General features: G+C 40.1%; 1 protein-coding gene across 4 annotated transcripts in view; it reads left to right on the top strand.

Annotated features, from left to right (window-relative positions):
• LOC145395050 (uncharacterized) overlaps positions 1-15,964 on the top strand; it is a 1,083,039-nt gene that overhangs the window by 785,891 nt on the left and 281,184 nt on the right. For all 4 annotated transcript variants that reach the window (XM_080268801.1, XM_080268802.1, XM_080268803.1 and 1 more), the window contains exons 27-28: positions 7,950-8,049; positions 8,685-8,871. In XM_080268801.1, coding sequence (XP_080124927.1) covers positions 7,950-8,049; positions 8,685-8,871 — 287 coding nt within the window. The remainder of the gene's footprint in view (positions 1-7,949; positions 8,050-8,684; positions 8,872-15,964) is intronic.

Genomic DNA, 15,964 nt, shown 5'->3' with positions numbered 1-15,964 from the left:
CAGTGTGTGTGGATGGTGAACTAAGTGAATTTTTCTCTTTGGAAGTTAGGTTGAAACAGGGATGTGTCATGTCTCCATGGTTGTTCAATCTGTTCATGGATGGGGTAATAAAAGAGGTACAAGGTAGGGTAGCGGATGTTGGAGTGGCCCTGGTGAGAGAGGATAGTGTTTGGAAACTCCCTGTACTGTTTTTTGCAGATAATACTGTGTTGTTGAGTGAAGACGAAGGGGAGCTGCAAGGCTTGGTGGATGAGTTTGGGAGAGTGTGTAAGAAATGGAATCTAAAGGTGAATGTAGGGAAGAGTAAGGTTATGGTCTTTGAGAGAGGTGAAGTCAGTGAATGTACAGCGAGGTTGGATGGTGAGGAATTGGATAATGTGAGTACGTTTAAGTACTTGGGTAGTGTGATGAGTAAGGATGGAGGTTTGGAGGGTGAAGTGCTTGAAAGGGTACAGTAGGGAAGAAAGGTTGCTGGTTCTCTGAAAGGAGTTATACGAAACAGGGAAATGAGCATGGAAGTGAAAAAGTTTCTGCATGACAGTATTGTGATACCAACTCTAACGTATGGAAGAGAAGCTTGGACGTTGTTGGAAGGACACAAGTCAAGAATGAGAGCAGTGGAAATGAGTTATTTTAGAGGAGCCTGTGGAGTCACATGGAGAGACAGGCTGACGAATGAGGATGTAAAGGAGCGTTGTGGTGTGGATGTGGATGTGATAGGAAGCGTTATGAGGAACACACTGAGATGGCTTGGCCATGTGGAGAGGATGGAGGGTGAAAGACTGATGAAGAGTGTGTATGTGAGTGAGGTGGAGGGGGGAAGAAGGAGGGGGAGGCCAAGGATGAGATGGAGGGATGGGGTGGAGAGGTATATGAGAGAGGGGGGTGTGAGTTGGGAGCAGGGCAGTGAAATGGCTTGGGACAGGACGACGAGGAGGCGATTTGTTTGTGGCCACCCCAAATGGGATTGAGGCGTCTGGCAATAGATATATATATATATATATATATATATATATATATATATATATATATACTCATGTAAATAGATAGATTGATGTATATATATATATATATATATATATATATATACAGTAATCCCTCCAATGTCTGATGTTATAAAGCCAAAGGCTTGTCTGGAAAGTGGGTTTGTCCGGATACTGGGACCCAGCCTTCTGGACAGATACTTATGGACCCTAACACAGCCTGACTTTGAAAGCCACCTGCATATCTCCCTACTGGACATGTATAGCACTTATTTAAGACCCTATTCACACAAATCAGGGACAGAATGCATGAAATAGATGAAAAGGAACCAGAGGATGAGGAATTAGAAGTATGGAAAATATTTAACAGTGTACAGGGTACTTACACCACATCCATGGCCATTACGAAGATTAACCCATCTCCTCTAAGGTTCTGGCAGTGGTGATAATGCTCTTGAAGCATGCACAGTAATCCAGTGTTATGCTGCACTTAATCTTTTGTACTATGAATTACAGTATAGTTGTTTAACAATACATTTTGTTCTCATTGCAACATGCCAGTTTCAACTGCCAGTTTCAACCACCAGTTTGCACTCCACACTTAATCCTTTGCACTCTAAATTCTAATTTCTTAACACTGAATAACACTGTAAAGTCCCGTGTGGTCTAGTGGCGTAGTGTTGCAGTTTATTCACTGTTTATTCAGGAAAACGAGCTCGTGCAGCACCCGTTGCGATGAGCGTCTAGTCACGATGATAGGCATTAACTGGGGAGGGGGGAGGAAGGAAGGGGTGAAGAGGCCATGCGTAAACACAGCTGGTTGGTGCCGCACACCAAGTTCAAATTACAAGTGAAAAAAAAAAAAAAAGGATTTTTTTTTGGATTTTTTACGTTTTTTGCCCATTTTGGGGTTCTGAAGGCCCGGGCCCAAAAGTCCGGGTAGTGGGGTGTCCGGTTATTGGATGTCCGGATATTAAAGGGATTTTACTGGATATACATCAGTGGTGCAGTATATGACTATTAATTTTGTGTGCAAAACGAAACTGCCTTTGTGGCCTTGGCATCAACATAACTCTGTAGCTCTCTCATCACACCACTGAAGATCATAACTTCTCAGGAAAAGTGAAGTCTTAACTTATTTCTAAGAGGATATGAGAGAAGTAAGCTTGTCTCATAGATCTATCTATCTATCTATCTATCTATTGCCAGACGCCATAATCCCGTAAGGGGTAGCCATTTGACTTTGAGTTACTTGTTTTACGGGGAGGGGATGCTGGCAGCTAATTATATAGCCTTGGTGCAGCCTAAGAATTCGGAAAATGGCTGCCAGACAGCACCTGGCCCTTCAAGTCACAAAGTATCATTGCTGCTCCACAATATTGCACCAGAATGACCTGGCAAGTGTTTCAGTAAGTCAGCAACATACTAAGGTTCACTAAACCTAAGAACCTTGAAGGTTATAAGACAAAGTTTAAAGTTCTTATAGCATTTATAGACAACCAGTGCAACTCCATATGGAATATGGTTGTGTTGCTCTTTGTAGGAGACCAAAAACAAGCCTTGCAGCTCAGTTTGGACTGATTGAGCCTTTTTTGATAATTTGAGAGAGTTAATAGAGCATTGCAGTAATCACCACAGGACAAAATAACAGAGTGAATTAATGCCAAGAGGAAGCAACTGCTCACAAACTGTCTTACCAAACATAGATGTCTTGTGTGCAGATTACAGCCCCTAACAATTTGCTTAACCCCTTAAACGCGGCTGTGTACAGTCGATCCCCCCCGAGTGGCAGGGTTGTAGCGGGGTCTGAGTACCTGTAGGAAAATATTCGCCAAAAATCAGAGATTAACCCTAGAACATTATACTTGGTATGGCAGATAGTACTTACATTCAGCTTTCTCCAGAGACAGGTGTTGAGCCTTCGTGGACTACCCAAGGACTTGTGGAGACTTGCAAAGTTGGGTAACCAAATCTTCACTTTCACACCTCCAGCAACCCGGTTTCCCCTCTACCACAGCCTCATTCTGTCACAGTAAACTTTATACTACAACGTAAAGGTAGTTAGGAATCCGTATTTGTACAATAAGCACTGAAAATAAGGCTAAAATCAACGGAGCGTACAGCCGACATGCACTGTGGCGGCGGTCTTCCCGTCACTCAACAAACATTTCCATTTTCACAGCTAAAAACATGTATACTACATTATTTTCAATCATATTACTTCCCAAATGATCACCACGGCGCGCTTTTTATTCTGCCTTACGTCCGCCACTTTATTCTCGTTCCTGTCGGCCGCTTGCACTGACTGGGAAGAGCTAGAACTCGCCACAATCTCACTTTGAAAGCCTGCAGTAAACTGATGCTAAACAGGGGCAAACCGTGAGAAAAAAAGCTAGTGTTACAACTGGGGAAACAAGTGTTTCCTAGTAGCATAAACTGCTTGTGAGAGGAGAGCGCAGATTTACAGTTCTGAGTGCTCAGAGCGCTGCCATGTATCACAGCCAGGCTGGCCGGGCCGTGGTGGTGGGGGGACGGGGGGAAAATGCGATATTTGGCAACAACTGAGGTCAGTAGTACAAAGGTAAAGTATGCTAGTTGTAGCTAGAGGGTGGTGGTACTGATAAACAATACCAGCTGGAGCCTGCTTGCCCGCTGTTATTCAAAATTAACTCAAATCGCAAACGCGATGATCCGCCGTTCTGTCCTTTGAGCCGACCGTCGCAAAAGCGACGATCCGCGTTTAAGGGGTTAATGTGCTGGTTGTACACTCGCTCAAAGAAGTGATGACTCCCTTTCTCTAAGTTTTGGATAAAACTTCCTGGATCTGTCAGCCTTCCTCTTGGTAGGGAATCCAAGACAAGAACACTGTTATTCCCGAGATGGCAGCAACAGTAGGAAAAATCAACCAACATGTTGCAATAAGAGCTGATCAAATATTGCAATATGTTAGTTGATTTTTCCTGTGTCAGTACTACAGGTTTCTTGCATAATACTGAATTGCCGGATATGCTTTGGGTATGATTAAAAACTTCTGCATGTCTGAATGACAGAGTTGTCTCTGTCCTTTCAGGCATACAGTAGGAGGGGGGAGGTACCTTGGTTGCAAAAATGTGACAAGATGAGACAACTGTTAAGAAGCGAGATTTGCCAGTTAGGTAGTCGAAGAGCATCTCGATGTTTCTCAACATTAACCATAGGTTTCAGTACAAGTCAGAGTTGCCAGTTTGCCTGCTGTTTGTGAGCATAGTTGTTTCGTAAGTTATGCATTAATTTTTCTGCTCGTTTTCTTTATCTGTCTATCTATCTGTCTATTGCCAGATGCCTTAATCCCATATAGGGTGGCCACAAACAAATTGCCTCCTTGCACCCTGTCCCCTGCCATTTCACTGCCCTGCTCCCAGCTCACACCCTCTTCTCTCATATACCTTTCCACTCCATCCCTCCATCTCATCCTTGGCCTCCCCCTTCCTCTCTTCCCCTCCAACTCACTCACGTACACTCTCCTTGTCGGTCTCTCACTCCATTCTCTTCACATGGCCAAACCACCTCAGTGTGTTTCTCCTAATGCTTCCTATTGCATCCACGTCCACACCACAACGCTCCTTCACGTCCTCATTTGTCAGTCTGTTTCTCCATGTGACTCCACATGCACCTCTCAAATAACTCATTTCCACTGCTCTCACTCCTGACTTGTGTCCCTCCAACAAGGTCCAAGCTTCACTTCCCTACGTTAGAGTAGGTATCACAATACACCCACTGCAAATTGACTTAGGACCTACACACAGCTTTGGAATGGGAGAGTTGTCTGTCTTGTCTTTGTGTTTCCACCTCGACCAAGTGAATTTTTGGGGCAAGAAGTAACTGGCAACTCCTCTGGTGTTGGCGAGAGGTGGTGAAACACTCAGCAAGTCAGTGCTTGCCCAGAAGCGAGAGTGGGAGTTTACGTTCCTGTCGCTCCAAGATTGCACATCCCTCTTTTTTCATATGCATTACTGTTTGCCCTGTTATTTTCCTAGAGTCGAGTTGTCATGCCTGGAAAGCACAGCTCAAGGGATAAGAGGGCCTATATCATTGCATGGAGGCAGGATAATGTCCCTATCAACACGATTTGTGAACGTACTGGATGCACAAAGTCAACCGTCATGAAGATTCTTGCTGCAGTGCGCAGCCTGTGACCTGATGTCATACCAGAGCACAAGCATGGCAGTGGAAAAAAAGGACAACTTCCAGAGGTACAGATACGCTTCTGAGAAGGGAAAAAATCAAGAATCCTCGACTGACAGCAGCAGAATTGAAGAGAATGCATCCCCAACTGTTATAAGACGTCTCATTTCGAACTCTCAAACACCGCTTGCAGAAGGAGCTGGGTTTGCCAAGGCGCACTGCAGCCAAGAAACTGCTTCTCACTGACTGCATGAAGAAGCAGTGCATTCAGTTTGCCAAGAACAATGCATACTGGACATTGGATGAGTGAAGAAAAGTTATGTTTTCCGATGAAAGCACATTTCAAGTGTTCCAGATGCATTCGGCCAAGTTTCGTCGCCCTGCCTCCCATAGTCAATATGACCTTGCTTACACGGTGCCGACTGTTAAGCACCCACAATCATTAATGGTATGGGGATGTTTCTCAGGTGAAATGGGAAGAGGAGGCCTCTACTTTGTTCCTACGAACTTGATGATGAATGGTGGCTGGTACATTCAAGTTCTGAAAGATTGTTTGTTAAACTTTTTTGCTATTCACAGGTGTGACTTTTGACTTTTTCATGCATGATTCAGCTCCATGTCACAAGTCAAGAAAGGTAACAAAATGGCTTCAGGATAATTGGATTGAAGTCCTCGACTGGCCTGGCAACAGTCTGGATCTTAATCCGATAGAAAACTGGTGGGCAAAGATGAAAAAAATCATTGCAGAGAAAGAGACACCCAGTCTTGACAACCTCAAGACTGAACTGACAAATGTTTGTTGCAAAGAAATGTCCTTAGATTACTTTAGAGATCTAAGTGATTCCATGCCAGAACGCATCCAACTGGTCCTGAAAAACAAGGGAAACATGATTTCATATTAATGAATGGCATTTCATAAACAAACATTGTGATATATTATGATTTCTGTGTTTTTTAATACCTTGTGGATGGAGGTCCTAAGTCAGTTTGTGGTTACTGTACTGTGGTGTAGTAACTTTTTCACTTCCATGCTCACATCCTTGTTTCTTATCACTGCTTTCAAGGAACCAGCAATCTTTCTTCCTTGTTGTACCCTTTCAAGCACTTCATCCTCCAAACTTCCATCCGTACTCATCACACTATCCAATTACTTAAATGTACTCACATTTTCCATTTCCTCCTCATCCAACCTCACTGTACATTCACTGACTTCACTTCTCTCGAAGACCATAACTTTACCCTTCCCTACATTCACCTTTAGATTCCGTTTCTTACACACTCTCCCAAATTCATCCACCAAACCTTGCAGCTCCCCTTTGTCTTCACTTAACAACACAGTATCAGCCGCAAACAACAGTACCAGGAGTTTCCAAACACTGTCCTCTCTCATTAGGTCTACTCCAACATCCACTGCCCATTTTCTTTACGTGTCTTATTTATGTGATTGCTTGTTAAATTATGTAATTTAAGTTTGTATACTGAATAATTTACAGTGTTATGTAATTTAAGAAAACTCTGGCATGTTTTGATGTCTCCAAATTGGTAACTGTTGTTGCTAGGGGCAGGTACAGGACCATCTCGTTCCAGAACTGTGGAGAAGTAAATCATTCTTGAACAATGCAATCTTATATAAGGATGGATATGAGACTAGAACAAGTTCAGTCAGTTTTCAGTTCAGTCTGATTGTAGTGCAGTGTCAGTGCAGTGAAGTTTGTATATTTTCGGTACTTGTGTTATAACAATGAAATGTTGTCAGGCATTAAGTGTAATAACAGTGAAGTGTTGTCAGGCATTAAGTGTAATAGCAGTTAGTAAAGTTTGTATAGCTCCAGTGCTTGTGAGAATAGTGAAGTTGGCAAGCATTAAGTGTAATTATTTGGAAAATAGACAGTGTTTATTTTCACCTCAGCTGATCTTGTGTACTGTACACATAAAAGTTGACCATAGGAAGAACAACTCACTGGGCAATGTCCTTCCTGTACTGAACTACTGCTGTTGGAGCCTGTGGGAGTGTGGGATGGGGATGCAACACAACTTTTACCTGGTTATGGTATAGTGGAAAGCTGCCTCTGCTTGATTGTGATATGAGAGTCATGGGTATAATTCCTGACACACTATTGGCAATATATTGATTGAGTTTCCTGTTAGTTCAAGTTTCTTTCATCATACTGACTTAATAGATGTGCTTTAGGTGTGATTAAAAGCCTGTTTGCCCAAGTACCAGGGGGTTGTCTCTTCCCTTTTAGGCCCACAGTAGGGGGGCAGGGGTACCATGATTACAAATGTGTGACAAGGTAGACAACTTTTACATGGTTACAGTGCAGTGCAGAGCTACCCAACTCTCATCTGAGAGTCTCATGTTCAATTTCCAGCACAGTATTGGCAGTATGTTAGTTATTTTTAAATGGCTGGGGTAGAGGGTGGAATGATATTCTGATACTTTTAATTGGAAGCATACTTGACCCATGACTGGGAGGTTCTTGCTTCTATTCATGGGGTGTCCACAAGATCATTGGGCAAGATCCCTTTAGCGCAGATTCTTATCTTCTGAAATAGAAATAGGGGCCATATTTATAAATTCAACTATTTCAAGGTGCAATCAGGAGGAATGTTTGGTTACTTTTCTAATACACTAACTGACTTGGTGTGCTGCTAAAAATTTTATGGGGATGATTATTAATTCTGTAATTTTTAATCTTATTTCTTTAATAAAAAAATAAGAAAACTAGATGGTATGAAGTTACACAACATTATAGTTTCATAAAAGCAGAATAGACTAACCCCAGTTTCCTAAACTAACAGCCTTGAGGAATCACGAGCAAATGAGCGCAAGTTAAATGATGAAAAGAAGAATCTGGAGAACTACCTCAACAATGCCAACCAACAAATCAGTGACCTCAAGGTAGGTGTGGAAATTATATATGGCAAAATGAAATATTTAATTTCTTCCTGATTCACAAAAAGATTGTTATACATTATAAAAATATATGTTTGGTTCTTTTGATAAAATATGATGAAAAATGGAGCAGTTAACTTCATATGCCAGTGCAAGATTCAGTAACTACTGCATAGGAATTAAAGATAGTTGTCAGAAACTTTAACTCTAGCCGTAGATGTATAAGAGAAGTGTAGGGATTTACCATACCTGTTTTGTAAGCAGTCCTTTATTTTATCTTATATATAATGGCTTATCCTAAAATACTGATGATTATACTAATACATAAGTTATGGATGTGACATATCCTCCTTTCTCAGTCTTTCATTATTTACAGATAATTACCTGAACTCGGGTTATAATGTGTAATTAAAGAATTAACATTTTGCTGCAGTAGACAGTAGATGCCCTGATATTAAAATGGTAAACTCAACAAGCTTGAGCATCTAATGCAAGATGCATTAGACCACTTAACAGAATTAGCATATGAATACAGAATAAAAGCCAGACCTATAACACATGTTCCTAAGCACTTTACAACAGAGTAGTAGTGCAAGTGTCATAGTAGTAAGTACACAACACTCCTTTCTCTGTTGTTGCAGGTGAAGCTGTCACGTGAGGAGGGTCATGTAGAGGCACTGGAACAGCAGTTAGGCAACCTTGAAACAGCACGGGAGCAGTTAGAGAGGAAGTTGAAGACTGTATACACCTCCCTGCGCACTGTCACCCGCATGTATCAAGATCTTGGAGACACATCAGCCCTGCGTGGAAGGAAGGGCACCAAACTTGGTTCGTATGGCTGCTTGAGCGCTAGTTGGAGGTCGTTGGTGGTGAAATGTGGAAATTTTGAAACTGCAGATCTTGGTGAAGTACTGTAACACTATGAGCAGAGTTGGTAAAATATAAATTGTAGGATCTTGATTTCACATTGCTGTGAACTATTGAACTGGAAGAAATTTTACCCACATACAGAAATGGTGATTAAAGAGAAGATGCAGCAGTTTTGACCTACATTTGATTCACTTCAATTATGAGGAGGATTAAAGTTGAGCCAAAACTGTTGTATCTTCATTATAAACACTGTTTTAATATTTGGGTATGCAGTAATTTCTTCCAAACATTGTAGGAAATAGTGGGGAAGCAATGTGATTACTTTTGGTGGTAAATATAAAGCTGGTTTTAATGGTAGTATGGGTTACAGGATATTATTTTAGGCGTTCAATGATATTTAGTTTGCATGCTGTACCTGTATCGTTGTATTGCATATGGAAACCAGTTCTACTGTAGGCCATGCATGAAGTAGCTAATCCATAAAGAATAGATATCTGGTTCAACATCTGTTTTGCACACATTATGGTCAAGCATTTGGGACGTTCATTTTTACTGCTGGAAAATATTGGTGAGTGGGTGGTAATGTAAGAATGGCTGTAGTACTTATGAATATCAGTATCATACTGTTTCAGTGTCACTGGTGGTAGTGACAATAGTTGTTGTGGTTTATTCATTTCTACCTGTAATAGTGATTGATGGTAATGAGGTGGTGTGTACATTTCAAAAGACAGTTGGCAGTCACTTTGATGAGGATCATGGTGATGCATACCTTCCTTCATTTGATATATTTGATAAATATTGTGGTTGTTTGGTGTTCCTCTTTGGTAGAAAGCTTTGGCCAGGCTGCTTTCTGTTACACAAAAATCTGTTGCAACTCATTCAGTAGCACTTTTCTGCACTTGACAGCAAGAGATTTAGTTTAGGTATAGTTACACTAAAATTAGTACGTGAAGCTTGTGTCTTTGTACCACCTAAATTATTTATTTTATAGGTAACGTAGTACTAGCATATGGAATTTTGAAGCATGAATATGCAGATTCATATTCTCCTGATTAGCCCTTCAAAAATGACTGGGACACTAGGTTTATATTCTCATTGTTGCCAAGCATTGTTTATTAAACTAAGGAAAGCACCTCATTGATGGCAGCAGTACTTTATGTGAGTTGTGATGAACAGCTTTCAAGTTTGTATTTGACGTAGCCATCTTAATACCCTTTCTGTACACTTTTGTGAATGAGCTTGAAGGTAACACAGATTATGATGCATCTCTCTAAAACTTACACTCATACTGAGAATATAAGACATGGTTATACAAGCAGCATGTCCACTCTTATGCCACACATCATACAGTTAATGTCATTAATTCAAATTCAGTGTTCAGATCAGAACTCTAGTCATAGACATCTTTGACAGCATAAACTGTTAGAAGGGATTGGGTTGGATAGACCAGAAGTTATAACATTTTCACCCTATCTGCTCCCTTTCCTCTTTCCATTAATAGATAGGTAATCATATTTTATAGTACACTATAGGTAATCATGGGTCCTGGAGACTCAGCTCAAGAAAAGTACAGTAGGTACAAACTGCATATTTACAAAATTATGTTTATTTAACTGACATAGCACTAAAAAGTAATGCATACGGGACATAATGCAGTAAAAGTCCTATTATTCGGCAGCTGATTATTCGGTAGATCCAACATTTCGGCAGTTTTGAGAAATAGTCTCATTTATGAAAATCTTTGATTATTTGGCAGATGTCTGGAATAATCTTGGCAATCAAGGAAATGTTGTCTGTGACTTGTAGGCCTAATGTTTCATTACACATCTATATGTTCATATAATCAGGTATAGTACTGTATTGATTGCACAGTATCATACAGTACAGTAACCACCCCCCCAAATTAGCGAGGGTTACGTTCCAAGTCCCCTTGCCAATTCTTGAAATTCGCTCATTCTTGACGCCTTCCTGAAAATGACATTTACCTGTAATTGCGTAGCCCATGAACCACTGATACTGTAATGCATTACGCATAAATGTTGCTTGTTAAATCAGTTTCCCCGTTGTTTTTAGCTGTACGGCCGTGACAGCTCTTGTATTTTGATTCTTCAGCATAATGGTGGAAGGGACTGTCCTAAGTGTTTAACTAAACCTAACCTAACAGAGTTTAACTGTACCTAGTAATTTAACCAAACCTAACCTAACCTAAAGTTGGAAAAATACGTAAAATAAACTGGGGGAATATGAATTGTTAAGGTCTTTCTGATGAGAGTTAAACGTACATTTAGCGCTTATTCTTTTGTTCGTTTTTGTGTTTATATGTGAAAGAGTATTGATGCAAACAGTAATGTATCCCATTAACCCCTCAATAACCCCCGGCATTGAACAACTCTTTCCAGTACCAATGTCAGTTATGTCAAGATAGTGTGAGCTATAAAAAAAAAATGAACAATTATGGGGAGGGAACGAAGGTCACTGGTATATTTACACGACTCTTCGCTACGATTCCAAGCAGTCAGGGGGTCGCTGTATCACAGATGTTTTCGCCCATTTGGTAAATGCACCGTAACTTTATCAATTCTTCCATGACTCATAGCGAATCATAGCATGGGTTTAGGAAGCTAAATAACACATTGCTAGGTGCGCCAGATGATTATCTTCACATCTTTAAGAAAAATAAATTGATTTCAGAAGAATGGAAGAAACTTACTCTACGTACTCATAGAGGAATTAAATTTCTTCCATTTTCTTGAGGATGTGAAGATAATCATCTGGCGCACCTAGCAATGTGTTATTTAGCTTCCTAAACCCATGCTATGATTTGCTATGATTCACGGGAGAATTGAGAAAGTTACGGTTCATTACCAAATGGGCAAAAACATCTGAGATAAAGCGACCCCCTGACTGGTTGGAATCGTAGCGTAGAATTGTGTAAACATACCAGTGACCTTCATTCCCTTCCCATAATTGTTCAGTTTTTCATAGTTCACACTAACTCGACATCACTGACATCGGTACTGTAAAGGGTTGTTCAGTGCAGGAGGTTATTAAGGAGTTAATGGAATACATTACTGTTTGCATCAATACTCTCCCTTTCACATATAAAAAAAAAGAAAAGAAAAGAAAAAAAAAAACGAACAAAAGAATGAGCGCTAAATGTAGGTTTAACTTTCATCAGAAAGACCTTAGCAATTCATATTCCTCCACTTTATTTTATGTAATTTTCTGACTATTTTATTTTGTTTGGAAAAAATACTGTATACAGTACTCACTCCAAACATATTTGTAATAATATAAGTAGTGATGAGTTCACCAATACAAGTGATATACTGAGCTGGTAGATAATATTCCATATCATTTCGGCCATCCAGGAAGTGTTATCTGACTTTTAGGCCTACTGTGTCATTACACTTGTATATGTTCACTAATTTATATATATACAGTATTTCAGATTCAGGTATAGTATTGTATTGATTACAGTATTGTACAGTAAACAGTACTCTCTCCAAACACAGTTGTAATCCCATAACTGATGATGACAGTGTTCATCAATATATTTATGGTACTAAGTGGGTAGGTTTTTTGATTATTCGGGAAATCCAGTTTCTCAGCAGCAGCCCGGTCCCATAGATGCTGAATAATAGGACTTTTACTGTATACTAAAATGGGGGAAAATTTTTTATATTTGTTAATTAAAAATAATGTTAAAAAATGTCTCAAAATTTTCTGAGAAAACAAGATTGCATTTTTAGGCCACCTCTGTTTAGAAATTGTTTATTATAAATAGGTTATCAGTCTTTTATCTTTAGGATGAAAGGTTGAATTTACTACAGCTGATGACTATGATCATTTGGGCACTAGTTACTTCAGGTCAGGTGGCCAGAATTGGTTGTATTGTAAAGGTAATCATGGGTCTAGAAGACCCACTCCTACCTTACAGGTAAGTAAGTACTTAAGACAGCAGAGCAACAGCTACTTCCCTTGTGACATCCGGGTGCCAAATGCAGATACACAAGATGGCTAGGCTGTAGCTCCCCTACAACGCTGTCTACAAAAAAAAGGGAGGGGGGGGGAGGGAGGGTCTGTGAGACCCGAGATTTCCTATCCAGGGTTAAGGACCTTTCACCTTTCTTGTCTAGTTACCAAAAGCACAGAGAAATACTAGTTTTTAGTCACAGGTTATTTTCATCAGTAAAATGCCTTTGTCACCAAGGTACGAGTGAGGCCATTTAAATCTGAAAGCATTGAAATTTTGCCTTACACCCCAAGGATGCCTAGAGTATATTGATGGCTGTCTACCTACCAAGTTTCAAGCCTTTACGACAAACTGTCTGGCCTGTGGCCTTCTTTTGAAGATTTTCGACATGGTGCGCTTGGCACGTGTCAAGTGCCACATGCACTGCCTGGGTGTGATGAAACCTGTCAAAAACAAATCTTAAAGAATGTGGCTATCATACTGTGCAAACCAATCAGTGATTGGCCCTGTGGTTGCTTCTCAAAAGTGTTACGGTCAGTCCGGGTCGGGCCAGTCATATGTGAGAAAGTGCCCTTACTTGAGAAGAGACTCCTGAGGGCATCACCTTCGCTCAAAATAACTTACTTCTTGGGTGACTCCAGCAAAGGGGATGGGGGTTGGTGGGAATTTATTCAGTGTCATGCACAGAACATAAACTTGTACGGTTCAGGACATTTAGTACAGTACTACCATGCTTCACAGCTCAAGCAGTGTTACAACTGCCAGATGTTACAAGCTCTTGAAGATGTTATGATGCTGACCCATAACACAGGAAGGATTTCCCTCATTTTCAAGAAATAAAGATAAAGGTCAGGACAGATGCCATGAGGTGCTAGCCACAGTGCTGATCTCTGTAACTTAGGCTTTTGAACTTGTGGCTGTTTTTTTTTCCCATTATCCTGGGATGCAAGGCCACTGCATCATCCAGGTTACCACAGTTACCTCACCTGGATGTTGCCCTAGGTACTCATTTTACATACCAACCTATAAAGGATGGGTAGACACAAGAGTTAAGTCACGCCAGTTGCCCACGTCACGATTTGAACTTTGGTGCTGAAAGGCCAGCAGCTTTGCAGTCACTGATGGTGACCACTCGGCCACCACGGTGATAGTTTTAAATGAATTGTTCCCCTGTCATTTGTTGTGACACTGCATATAATTTTCCCTTAAGAATATATGTCAAAGTTTCCCCCCCAGTTAAGCACCCTTGAGTTAGACTGAGTTTTCAGCACCATCCAGTCATTCTCTCATGCAAACACAGAACAGACCCATGAACAGTATGGATAATATATATACAATAAGACCTCACTATAACGGACTAATTGGGGCCCCAGCCATTCCAAAAAATGTAAAGTTCCGATAAAAGCGATAACTGGACTTCACTCTGCTAACCCGGACTTTTTCCGATATATCAGACATTAGTCTGGATTACGTGAACAGTTTTTAAACTGTTTTGACTACCATTCTGGTACTGTACTGTGTTATAACTTCACTACATTAATCAAATGGTATAATATATATATTAATACTGTCTTGTACACTGATAAACATGTCTTTTACTTACTTTATTATGGTGAACATACTGAAGTGGTCAGGCAGTCTGGACTGCTTCTGGCTTTATCAGACCTTTTCCGATATAAAGGAAATTAGTCTGGTAGCTCCTTGATTCTGATAAAAGCAAATTCCAGTCTAATGAAGTCCGTTATATCGAGGTTTTACTGTATACACTAATTTAAACTCTACTCTGCATCATATATCATGTATTGGTAATATCACATTGTTTGTTATATACACAAACTGAAACAGCAGCACATCTGAAGTGTCTTGGACCTGTACTGTATTTGAGTGAAGTAATTGGCTGTCTCGGTGCCACAGATCTGCCCAGTTAGAATGGGTCATAAAAGGAACTTGTAGTCATGTGCTAGAGTAGTGGGCTGCTGTCTGAAAGGAATGCAAGATTGATCCTAAGCTGGGGTGGAAAACAGTATTGGGATCTGAATTTCATTAAAATACAGTACGCCTATTAATCTAGCATATGGTTCATTAATGTGTCATAAAAAAAAAATGGTAATACCATCTCACCATTCCTGGATGATACAGTAATTGTGTTCAGTTTGGTTGGTTAGTGTTAACTCTGAAGAGGTAATATGTGAAGGTGTATGGGAAATAGACCTGCTAGGCCTCTGGGAATTGGCCATGTAGACTATGAACAGTGTTTGGCACACACACAAACAATGAACACTAGAGTACCACATGCAGTTTCAAAATCACTAAGGTCACTTCATTTTCTGCAGATATTTTGGGAGAACCTAATTCTGTACATGCCTTCCACACATACCATTAAGCCAGCTTAAGGGGGTGGGAGCACAGAATTTGAACCCCACTCATCCATGGTATAGAGATACAGTATGATGACTTCACTTCTTGTCAGTCATAGCACAAAGATCTTCATAACTTTTCAAACACAATTTTCCCAAAAGGGGGGATAGAACTAGATTTTCCATCATTTCTACTACATTTTTCAGAAGAGATCAAAGAGTTGTACTCTAGTTTTCTCTGTCTTACATGATGATGGAAAACACAATAATGATATTATGGTGAGAAAGATGACTGTTTCTGCATTCAAAATTTCACTGTGCATAGTTAGATACATATATATAGTCTTATTGTAGTAGTTATGCTTAGATAGTTGTTGTAAGCCTTTGAATAACAGTATTTTATATAAATGCTGTATGTAATAGTACTTATGTTAATAACTGGTTTTGTGAGTACATTTGCTTGAAACATTGTTCATATTGGTTACCCTTTTCATATTCTCTGCTGTTGAAATTTTATTGATATTTAATGTCAGCATCCGCATTTTACAGGCAGTTAACACTCAGATGAAAAATTTAGTTTATTTGTATTTACCTAGTTGTGATATACAGGAAATGAGCTATGCTCGTGGAGTCCTGTTGTGATATACAGGAAATGAGCTACACTTGTGGAGTCCCATCTCCATGTCTCAACCTGTCAAACTTAGCTTTAAACTTACAG

Source organism: Coenobita brevimanus, chromosome 29 (genome assembly GCF_032717465.1).
Source record: "Coenobita brevimanus isolate Jiangsu-jjx chromosome 29, ASM3271746v2, whole genome shotgun sequence".
In the NCBI taxonomy this organism is placed as follows: domain Eukaryota; kingdom Metazoa; phylum Arthropoda; class Malacostraca; order Decapoda; family Coenobitidae; genus Coenobita; species Coenobita brevimanus.
Note: the sequence above shows the minus strand (reverse complement) of the source record. Positions and strands in the feature narration are given on the sequence as shown.